The sequence below is a fragment of the Tympanuchus pallidicinctus genome, unplaced genomic scaffold (assembly GCF_026119805.1).
Source record: "Tympanuchus pallidicinctus isolate F22 unplaced genomic scaffold, pur_lepc_1.0 scaffold11, whole genome shotgun sequence".
In the NCBI taxonomy this organism is placed as follows: Eukaryota; Metazoa; Chordata; class Aves; order Galliformes; family Phasianidae; genus Tympanuchus; species Tympanuchus pallidicinctus.
In genome coordinates this window covers 8,893,226-8,904,328 of record NW_026294627.1, presented here as the reverse complement: position 1 = coordinate 8,904,328, position 11,103 = coordinate 8,893,226, and the positions used below count along the sequence as shown (strand labels likewise).

Sequence of the window (11,103 nt, the reverse complement as noted above, 5' to 3'; positions counted from 1 at the left end):
GCGATTGGGCGGCGAGTTTTGAAGGCCGGTTTGGCGCGAGGCGGTGATTGGCTGCCGCGGGAGCTCCGAGCCCGGGGTGGAGGGAAGGGCGGGGGGCGCGGGGTGACGCCGACACCGACACAAGGGGGAGGCGGCGCGGCGCGGCGGCGGCGACGGCGCGCGGGGCCTAGGGCGGCGCGGGGCGGCGCGGGACGGGCAGGAGCGCTCCCGGGCACGGCGGCGGGAGGGGAACGGGGGGCGCGGGCGGCACCTCGGCTCCGGGCCTCGCCCCGCACCTCCCTCATCCCCTCCCTCGGGCCCGCCCGCGACCGCCCCGCCGGCAGCGGCGCGGATGGCGGCGGCGGCAGCCCCGGCTCTGTACGCCTGCACCAAGTGCAACCAGCGGTACCCGTTCGAGGAGCTCTCGCAGGGGCAGCAGCTGTGCAAGGTGCCGGGGAGCGGCGGGAGGGGCGGGGGGCGGGCGGGCGAATCCGCGTCGGGAGGCGCCGCTGCACGAGGGGCGCCGCGGGCGGGACGTGACCGCTGTTCTCCCCCAGGAGTGCCGTATCGCCCATCCCATCGTCAAGTGCACCTACTGCCGCTCCGAGTTCCAGCAGGAGAGGTAGGGCGGCGGCCGGGCCCTCTGGGGCTGGAGGGTGGGCGCTGAGATCGACTGCCCGCACGCCCGAACGCGGAGGCGGCGCTGCATTCGGGGGGTGCTGGCGCGGAGCCCCACTGACGCTGGTCTTGTCTTTAGCAAAACGAACACCATCTGCAAGAAGTGCGCCCAGAACGTGAAGCAGTTCGGAACGGTGAGAGGCGCCGAGAGCACGGGGAGGGGGGGGGGGAGTTGGGAAAGGCGGTAAGGAATTTTGGAAAGGTGTGGAGGGAGGTGGATCTGACCCTGTGACCTGCCGTGCTGAGCTCACGTCTATAGTGCTCCGTCTGGGCTCCCCAGTTTGGGGGGGCTGCGTAGATGATGATGGGCCTGGAGCATCTGTGTGAAGAAAGGCAGAGGGACCTGGGGCTATTCTGCCTGGAGAAGGCTGAGAGGGGATCTCATCGCTGTTCATAAGTGTCTGAAGCGTGGCAGTCAAATGGATGGGTCTGGGTTCTTTTCAGTGGTGTGCAGCGACAGGTGAAGGGGTAGTGGACACAAACTGGTACACAGAAAGCTCCATGCAAGCACAAGGAACAACTACTCTTCTGTGAGCATGACAGAGCACTGCAACAGGCTGCCCAGAGAGGCTGCAGAGCCTCTTTTTCTGGAGATATTAAAAACACACCTGAGCAACCTTCTGTAGGGAACCTGCTTTAGCAGGGGGCTTGGGTTCAATGGTCTCTGGAGATCCCTTCCACCCTCTGTGATTCTATGATTCGAAGGTGAGAAAGGTTACTGATAGATTTCCTTCCTGGCTTCCAGTTTGTTTTGTTCGCTTTTAAGTCCCTTGTGGTTAAATGCAGCTTAACAGTCATTTATAATTGCGGTATAGTTAGAAAAAAACAATGTTAATTCACTTCATGCATGTAAAGAAAGTCTTTGCCTGTTCTCACGAACACACGCTGACAGCAGAAGGGCCGTTAGCTGCCTGTGTTCTTTATGAGTGCTAAATGTGTCAGTCTAGTCACACTGCGTTGTGTAAGTCTGAAAATTGCTGTGTGTTAATCATATTAAGCTACTAAGTAGGACAGATTTTGAGTGTTAGCTGTATTCGTGTTACTTTAGGTTTCCTTGTTTTAAATGTCAGCTCCAGTTCTGCTAGAGAAGTTAAACTTTTTAATAGGTGAATGCACACACTGCATCTGTGTGCCCTGCCGACACAAGTTCATGGAAGGTATCAGGATAATCTCGTTTGTGAAACAAAACCTCGTAACTTCATCTACTGTAGATGAAATTTAGCTTATTGGAGAAACGTATCAGCTGTTGGCATGTAGGCAGGCGTTTAGTGAATATAAATGTAAGCCAAACAAAGCGCAGTATTTGAAAAGCTTGAGATGTAGCACGGTAAAGTACAGTGCAGATCCAACGTTTGTACCTGGGTTTTCATGGCAATTCCAGGATGGTTTTTGACCTTTGAAGGATTATCTTTGTTGAGAAAAAAGTAAGTACTGGAGAGAGAGATGGTTGGAAGAAAGGTTTAAGATGCATCATATGGAGCCACTGGAGTTTGGAAGCATCCTCATCCTGTGATTTGAATTAACTGTGCTAATGCTTCACAGTTTCTTCAATGAACTAACCTCCATTCAATTTGTCTGTTTTTCAGCCCAAGCCTTGTCAGTATTGTAATATTATTGCAGCATTTATTGGCACAAAATGTCAGCGCTGCACCAACTCTGAAAAGAAGTATGGCCCACCTCAAACATGTGAGCAGTGCAAACAGCAGTGTGCTTTTGATCGAAAAGAGGAGGGAAGAAGGAAGGTAAGCTTTGTTCCGGAGCTGTCATGGCTTAGGTTGACAACAGATGTTCCCATTTCATATGAGACATCTTAATTGAGTGCGATGGGTTGAGAGAGGTTACATGTTGTCTAAGCTGAGAATGATTTGCCCCCTAGAAAATGTATTAACTGTATTAACTCTTCTGCGATGTAGAGTTTGTCCCATATTTGCTAAGACTGCCTTCTGGCATAATTCCCTATTACACAAAAGAAGTGGAATAAGATTCACTTTACTTGTATATACTGTAGTGCTGTTTTATACTGAAGGGGTGTTTGGATTTTTCCTAAAGATAACATGAGTTGAAACTTTTCTTTTTTTTTTGCAAGTATTAAAATATATATTTCTAATGCAAGTGTAATTGGGAGAAAAAACTCTTATGAATTATTTCCCAAAAGGTCGATGGAAAGTTGCTGTGTTGGCTCTGCACTCTGTCCTACAAACGAGTGCTACAGAAGACAAAAGAACAGAGGAAGAGTCTAGGATCTTCACATTCAAACTCCTCAGCTTCATCTCTTACTGAGAAAGACCAGCACCATTCAAAACACCACCACCATCACCACCACCACCACCGTCACAGCAGTGGTCACCATAAGTAAGTATTTCAAGAAATAGAGTGGTTGGAGGTACGTTTTCCAATTGTGTGCTGTCAGGACTGAGGACTGTCAGGAAATGGAAGGAAATAAGAAAGGCTGCTTAACATACGTCATCAGAAGTAGGAGCAGAATGTTTTTCTCCCACTGTCTGTGGAAATCTTTGTTTTCCAACAATTTGAGTGAAGAGAGGACAGGGATGCAGAAATTCTCAGCGACTGTCAAACTGCTTGATTGATAACAGAGAAAAGATACCCACAGGATGGCCACAGAAAATGAAGCTACTTAGGGATAAACATGGATTTCTAAGCAGTAATTACTGTGTGCCAACTGCTATTTTGCATGCGTTTACCATGGGCTAAAAGGTGTGTGTTAGCATATTAATATTACAGTATCTGCTTCGCTCAAAATCCCCACCCTAACTTACTTAACTGTGCCTCGTTTGTGTGCTCATAGTTGTGAAATGGAGAAGCAGAAGTAAAGGTATGAGATCACCACCAGTCTAGGACCAGCGTGAATCTCTTTGCTAGTGATAATCAAATCCCGCAGGATTTCATTATGCAGGCATAGGAAAATAGCACTCAGTTCAGTTACTGACACAGAGAACAGCTCACATGGTTCTTCCCATCTCCTGCAACATTTTTCTGTACACCATCTCTGGCTGTGGTAGAAGCAGCATACAGCCTTTAATTTAGATACCCAGCTTAACAAATCACAAATTCCGAGACTGACTTGTTTCTTATACTGTGGTAATAGTGGCCATGATTTTTATTTTCATTGATAGGCTTTGGGCACACTTTAGAACTGCTTGATTTATCTTTGTGTCAGATAACAGCTAGTATGGCAGCAGTGGTGATGACTCCATCACAAGAACAAACTTCCATTCTAAGCTTTGCTTTTCCTTTTTGACTGAAACTTGTTTGGTTAAGTATGGCTTAAAAAAAAAACAACAAAAAGAACTGCAGTGGTATTGAGAAATGTAAATATGCCCAGTTCAAAAAAAAAAGTCTGGATTTCTTTAGAAACCTGAATAAAATTCTTTTCCTTCAGAGAATTACTGTACTGTTTTCTCTAATCTGTGAAAGCCAAGTTGCAGCAAGCTAAACCTAATGTAATGCATGAGGTACAGTAAGAGTTTTATAAAGTTAGCTCTTTATAGAATGGAGCTTCTAATGTTCTCAAGAGTTAACAAAATGAGCATATTTCTATACAGGTCGTAATGTTGCTTGTTTGGCACCTTTTTTCTGTAGGCTGCCCTGGGTCCATTGCTTCTGGTCCAATAAATAAGACTTTTCCTATCCGTTTCAGTTATTGTTGAGGTGAGAGAATAATACAAGGTAGAAATGAAAAATCATTGAACTGTTTGATTCAACCTGGTCTTCTCAGTTTTACTGTTCCTCTGTCAGTGGCATTAAGTGAAGTTACTTTCCAAATGATTGAAGACAGACGTTTAGACTCGAAAGATAGATGTTTTCAGGGATCTAAAATTGAAGGCTGCTAATATGCCATCATTAAGCACCATTTTAGGCTATGCTCACTTTAGAGTATGGGAATTCCGAGACAGAGTGGTGTTTTAGACTAGCTTGCTGAGCACAAGATTAGCCATAGGATGTACACAGAAATTGGGAAATACGAGGAAAAAAGATTTAACCATCAGTCATGAAATCTTGCATGTTGTAGTAATGTAAATATTTAGACCAAAAAAAATGTCAGCATCTTGACATTATAAAGAGGGGTCATGAATGGGACAGGTAATGCTGTCCAGCTGAATATTTAAAATAGGTAATTTTTTATTTAAAGAAAAAAAAAAAAGGTTGGGGGTGACTTTTGTTAAGTACAGATACGATTTATATAAACTTAGAAATAATGGTACTTTTGGTCAGTTATACCAAGGATGTTTCGTTTATTTCAGAATCAGCAGTCTGAGTCCAGAACAAGATCAGGGACTATGGAAACAGAGGTAAATATGGTATTATTTGTTGATTTCTTCTTAATTTATCTTGCCATTTTTACTTAAAGGACTTTTTTTTCCTTGCCTTTCTGGCTAGTCTCTAGCATTACAGCAAGGAGCATGAGTTAGTGATATTACATGTACCAAATGGTGAATTAGAGGGTTATGTAGCACGAGGCTTTAGGTTTACATTTTGTTTGATTTCAGCCATAAATCCTCTGCAGCTATTCAGAATGAAACTCCAAAGAAAAAGCCCAAACTGGAATCCAAGCCATCAAATGGAGATAGGTAAAGTTACATTTTTGTAAAGCTGAGGTGTTTCAACCAAATAGAGCACTGATTTGTTGCCAGCTGCTTCCTTTTTTTGTTTTCTTTTGCTGTCTGAAGAGTGAGGGAGGTGCACCTTGTCCAGCCACACAGATTACTGGGTGGCATCTGAGTGCTGTCTGTCAGAAAACTGGCACTGCCTTCCTACTTTTAAGCTGCTTGGGACAACATTAAATAAAGGTGAAATAATGAGGCATTGGTTACCAATGAAATGCTATTCCCTGACCTTTTTTGGATTAGATGCAGGGTTGAACCTGTTGCTTAATGCTGAGCTAGTATCCAGAGAAGCCTTTTAGGCCTTAAGGTGTGAGACTGAATCGTTATTCTGTTTCTGACCAAACAGTTGGGATGAATGTAAAAGGGGCTGCTTCAACCAAAAGGTATTTCTCCCCCTCAGAGCTAATACTGAATTATATTTCTGCAGGTGTATGTAATGTGTGCCATTAGTAAGGTAATTTGCCAGTTGCATCCAATTCTGTCAGGTACATACTTTTTTTGCATGAGTTCTTAAGGATGTTTGTAGAATTATTAATTGTCCAATTTGAACTTTGAAAAAAAATGTACTGCTTCTTTTTTCTATTGATGTCATAATTAACTTTTTCTGTTTTTAGTAGCTCTATAAATCAGTCAGCAGACAGTGGGGGAACTGACAACTTTGTCCTCATAAGCCAGCTGAAAGAAGAAGTAATGTCACTTAAACGCCTTCTGCAGCAAAGAGATCAGACTATCCTAGAGAAAGATAAAAAGGTAAAAATTGCATTTGCTTAACGAGAACTGCATCACTCTGTTGTCTGTTTTGTAGGCTCCTACTTGTGTGAGAAAACAAAAATTAGTTGCAGGTTTTTTATATAGTAACTAATGAGATCTTACCTTTTCAAGGACAAGTCTGGGATTTCTGTCTCATGAATTCCTCTTTGACTCAGAGCCAAATTATATTAATCTTACCTAAACTGCCAGCGGTTTGTGTGTTTTACATGTTTGAAATTGAATCATAGCAGAGGTCCCAAATGATCTGTGTAGGCTGATGGGCACACAAGATAAGAGGAGGAATACGAGTAGTAAGTATTTCAAGCTTAGCATAACCTTAGTTTTAAATTAAAGCTACTATGCCATAATTCATGAGATGATATACAAATTTACATGTACAGTTTATGTAAAGCACATGTTTGGATTTTAAAATACTGGTAGTATGTGTGTTGTGCAGGTTATCAGGTCTTGGTCTGTGGTCGATGATGTGGATAAGCTTGATGATAAGCTTGGATTAGGTGCCTGGCAGTCAGGAAAAGTTAAGTGAAATATAGTTAGGCTCAAATGACTGCAGTCAAAACTCATAAAAGAGATTCAGCTTTCAAAAACAAAAAAATATGTACTGTGATTATCCTTTATTAGAGCTTATTTCTTTGCCATCTGATTAATTAGAATCAGAAATGGCTTGGGTTGAAAAGGACCACAAAGATCATCCAGTTTCAACCCCCTGCTATGTGCAGGGTCACCAACCACCAGACCAGGCTGCCCAGAGCCACATCCAGCCTGGCCTTGAATGCCTCCAGGGATGGGGCATCCACAGCCTCCTTGGGCAACCTGTTCCAGTGTGTCACCACCCTCTGTGTGAAAAACTCCCTCCTAATATCAAACCTAAACCTCCTCTGTCACAGTTTAAGACCATTCCCCCTTGTCCTATCACTGTCCACCCTCACAAACAGCCATTCCCCCTGCTGTTTATACGCTCCCTTGAAGTACTGAAGGCCACACTGAGGTCTCCCTGCAGCCTTCTCTTCTCCAAGCTAAACAAGCCCAGTTCCCTCAACCTTTCTTCATAACTAGGTGCTGTTAAGACACTGATAGTGGTTCTAGATTATTCAGTGTTGAGGAGGTTATGGAATTGTATTGAAAATAATTTACATTTGTAATACTTTTCAATTAAAAGTTGATTATAGGTATGCATGGTGGTTTATCAAAAGTTTAATGGTTAAGACCGGCTCGCTGATCCTGGAAGAAAATCATTTCCAGTTTTAAACCATCTGCAGTACCTGCATTTCTACACTTAAATCTACTGTGTGAGGGATATTGAAACTCTTCATTTTGTACTGCTCTTACAACATGCCTCGTGTTACTGCTGTTGGAAATACTTGTAATTTCAAACCTTTAAGTGCTTAATGTGAAAGAGCTGGGTAGCCTGTGATGAAGGGCGTAGGTAGTTTCTTCAGAGGACAAGCATTAAGCTCTTACCTCTCTCTTATAAAACCTTTAGAAGGTGATGAGTCAGGAGGAAATGCATTACCTATTTTTAAATTTCATCTACTGGGTAAAGCTGTCAAAAACTTTGGGTAAGTAAATGTCATCAAACTTCTGTATAGTGACGTGTTTTATGCTGTTTCCATAGGGAGAGCATCTAATAGTGTTAATATCCCCATTGCTAAAACTGACATAATCGTGAGACATACCTGGAGATTGCAGTTGTAAATAAATACCGTAGTTCCTGAGATTCCAAAAGATTCCATAAAGATTTCACAGGCTGATTAGAAGACGTACTGCAGCAGTCCAGGGAATCTTCATGGAATTTATGTTTTCAGTTGACAGAACTGAAAGCAGACTTCCAGTATCAGGAATCAAACTTGAGGACAAAGATGAACAGCATGGAGAAAGCTCACAAAGAAACTGTGGAACAGTTGCAGGTAAGTGGCTGCTTATTGGTGCTAGAGAAGGGCTCGAAAAGGAATTTTTTTCTGTTCTCTGGTATTTCATCAGTTGTGAGCGAGCTGCTGGTCTGATTTAACAGTTGAGTGTAACACGACCAACTGTTAAGCATATTGGGTTAAACTACATGCCTACTGTTAAGCAGAAAAAAGTCCTCAGAGAGCTGTCTTGTTAACCACAGAATGAAGAACTATTCAGTACAGTGACTCCAGTCCTGACTTTTGCTGTTCAGGAAATGGTCTGGTATTGAATGTGGAGGTTGGTGGCCCTGCACGTGGCAGGGGGGTTGGAGATTCATGATCCTTGAGGTCCCTTCCAACCCTGGCCATTCTGTGATTCTGGTTGCCTTTTGTTGGAAGGTGGAACATACATGTTGAGGCTCTGGAAACAATCATTATCTTTGAGCTTGCTCAACATACGCATTTGGAAAATCTGTTTCCTAAATGCAGTGAGGAGTTAGCACGTTCCAGTACAGTCTGAGGCTTCTGCTCATTGATAGCACTTCTTTTGTCTGTATTGCAGGCCAAAAACAGAGAGCTGCTCAAGCAGGTCGCAGCACTGTCCAAGGGTAAAAAGTTTGATAAGAGCGGCAGTATACTGACGTCTCCTTGAGGAGGTGGTGATTCATGGCTCTGCTCAATGGGAGTTGAGTAATTCTGCGAAGCCCTTAAAATCCTGTGTAGTGGAAGAACTATTTTTGCACACCAGATGAGTTGGCATGTTTCCTACACGTTTTTATAGTTAATGTGCAGCTTTTTTTAGTTACCGTTCGGATAGAACACTTCAACTGGCTTGAAGAATGTTTTTTATTTTTTTTATATTGGAAACTTTTTGCCAGCAATAGTATTAAAAAATTGTGTAGAGAACGTAGCAGTGTTCTCTCTAAAAGGACAACATGCAATAACAAACTAGGTGTACTTTTTACGAAGCAGCAACGGATGTTTTTAAGCTATAGTGATGTCAGCCAAATGTTTATGAGTCTCCAGTTACAATGAATGCTGGTTTCTGGCAACTGTTCTTTTACTTTGTATCAAAAAATAAATTTAGGGCGGAAATCATGGTGCTCAAGTGAAACTGAAAAAAGGCTTATATGTATTTGTAAATACAGCTGTAACGGTTATATTCTTAGTTATAACAGTTAATTAGTGTTTTACATTCTTGTGATAGGGATTTACAGAAAGACTATCTATTGTACAGTAACAGAGGCAGTGTGGTTTTTGTAAGATTTACTGTAGATTTTTCTTGCAAGTGCCTTTCTCCAACTGTTTATTTATAGGAATGTTGGTATTTTGTACATAAGGTTTTTATGTTTTAAAATCATGTTTAATAAATGTTTTATGTAAATATAAATGTGTGTACAGAGGAGTCGGAATCAAAGATCAAAGTGCAGCGCTTGGAGCAGCAATGAAATTAGCTCATAGACAGGCAGCGAGTCTTGGCTTTAGATAACCTTTGTAGCTTGTCTGTGAGGTGTGGAGTTTTGGTAGTGCTGCTCATGCCAAACACTTCCCAAACAAACAAACAAAGAAATGCTTTTTTGCCACACCGAAGTTTGGTGGTTTGTTTGTATATTTTTCCATTTGACACAGCGCTGGTTTTAAGTCCTTAGCAGACGTTGTACCCCCTATGTTGCAGCCTTCATTAGAGAGACACACTCAAATTTAAAGTAAATATACTTGTGCACATTCACCATTGTCTGAATTAATTAGTTACTTAGTTGTCACTTTTGATTACTCTTAATGAATTGCGAGGTTCTCATCCCCTGGTAAAGATGCACAGCATGAAAATAGTAGCCAAAACGAATGGCCTTGAAGTTAAGGGAGTGGATATGGTGTCAGAAGGAGGGTTTGGGGTAGATTTTGGTTCTAAATGACATCAGTTTAGGTTTAGCTTTGCTCTTAATGGATATCAGTCATGTTCAGGAATTTCTATTCAATGTAGCCTCGTATGCCCTGCTGTCTCTGGTCAGGAAGGTGAGCTACAGCTCAGCATAAAGTGCAGCAGGCTTAGGTGAGTGAAGGCTTAGCTCAGCTCTGGGTACAGCTTGGTACAGGGTAACTGCTTGTATTCCAGTAGGCTTCTTGTGTACAATAAACTACAGGCTTCCAAATAAATGAACCAAAATGTAACCTTACTTGGCTGTCCACCTGCCTGTGAAACCTCTCAGTCATTGGAGCAAGTTCCAGCAGTGACAGACTACTGAATAATTTGAAAAACTGTGCTAGCTTGTTTCATACGGTGTGTGTTTTTATACATTTGTACATTGATATCAACTTTGTATGTTTAGAAATGCTCCTTCATTAAAATTGTTAAACTAGGGTAGAGAATTCTGCTATCCTTTTGGGATATTTGTCTTTTCTCCTTTGTAAGATACAAATTTATGACTTTCACTAATTCAGAGTAATATTTTGATACTGTTGCTTTTTTTCCCCACTTGAATGGTGACCCATATTCAGTGAAATTGGTTTTAAAACACAACCACACAGAAGTTCTAAAAAAGCTCCAAAATGCCCACTGAATCCCATAACATCCTGTCCTGAAGCTGTGGATTATTAACAGAGTAAACTGATGTTTAAACGTGGATCTGCAAGGAGATTGTTGTAACATATTATGGTTTCCAGCCTGTTCTCAGATGCTGATTATCTCTGACCAGTAATGGCCATTTTGGATCAAGCTGTTGATATCTTTCAAGCCTGCAAATATTGCAGCCCCCTCTTGGATGCTGCATCTGAATACATGCTCTGCAGTGAAGCTATTCAGCTGTCCTCATGTATAGACCATTAAAACACTGTACTGGCACACATCTGACTGCTGACATTTTGTACCTTTTCTAAATCCAATGTTTCACAATAAAATCTTGTCAAAACGTGAATTTGTCATTTTAAAATTACTCTTAAATCTGTATTTCTCGTGTCTTAAATTCAGTAAAAAAAAAAAAAAAAGGATTTAACTGCTATCTTATGGAATTTAACATTTTTTAAAACAGGTTTTCTATCTTAAAATGAGGAGGTAAGATAAGCACTCGTATTCAGTAGTGCCTGAATTTCTGACTTTGCTAACTATAAGGTTGTTCTTTCTCTACATGCACACAAGTCAGGTGATTCTGAGACTGGAAGTGAAG

The 11,103-nt window shown here is 42.1% G+C and overlaps 1 protein-coding gene across 4 annotated transcripts; it reads left to right on the top strand.

The window, feature by feature from the left end:
• The first annotated feature begins 234 nt into the window (after positions 1-234).
• FAM76B (family with sequence similarity 76 member B) lies at positions 235-10,854 on the top strand. Of its 4 annotated transcripts, none has more exons than XM_052670970.1 (10): positions 237-427; positions 537-601; positions 737-791; positions 2,244-2,399; positions 2,813-3,009; positions 4,920-4,967; positions 5,166-5,246; positions 5,900-6,032; positions 7,859-7,960; positions 8,505-10,854. In XM_052670970.1, exons 1-10 carry the CDS (start codon positions 332-334, stop codon positions 8,592-8,594), a joined length of 1,023 nt encoding a protein of 340 aa, XP_052526930.1. In that variant the 5' UTR covers positions 237-331; the 3' UTR covers positions 8,595-10,854. The 4 variants fall into 4 exon arrangements, with proteins under 4 accessions (XP_052526932.1, XP_052526930.1, XP_052526931.1 ...); XM_052670969.1 differs by having other exon boundaries at positions 238-427; positions 5,897-6,032; XM_052670972.1 differs by lacking the exon at positions 5,166-5,246 and having other exon boundaries at positions 235-427.
• The last annotated feature ends 249 nt before the right edge of the window (positions 10,855-11,103 follow it).

What these genes read in the sequence shown, in the direction of transcription:
- FAM76B (XM_052670969.1), top strand. Translation starts at nt 332, where the DNA reads ATGGCGGCGGCGGCAGCCCCGGCTCTGTACGCCTGCACCAAGTGCAAC. An exon ending in CAGGGACTATGGAAACAGAG is followed by an intron (nt 4,968 to 5,165) that starts GTAAATATGGTA and finishes GTTTGATTTCAG; the next exon opens with CCATAAATCCTCTGCAGCTA. An exon ending in TCCTAGAGAAAGATAAAAAG is followed by an intron (nt 6,033 to 7,858) that starts GTAAAAATTGCA and finishes TTATGTTTTCAG; the next exon opens with TTGACAGAACTGAAAGCAGA.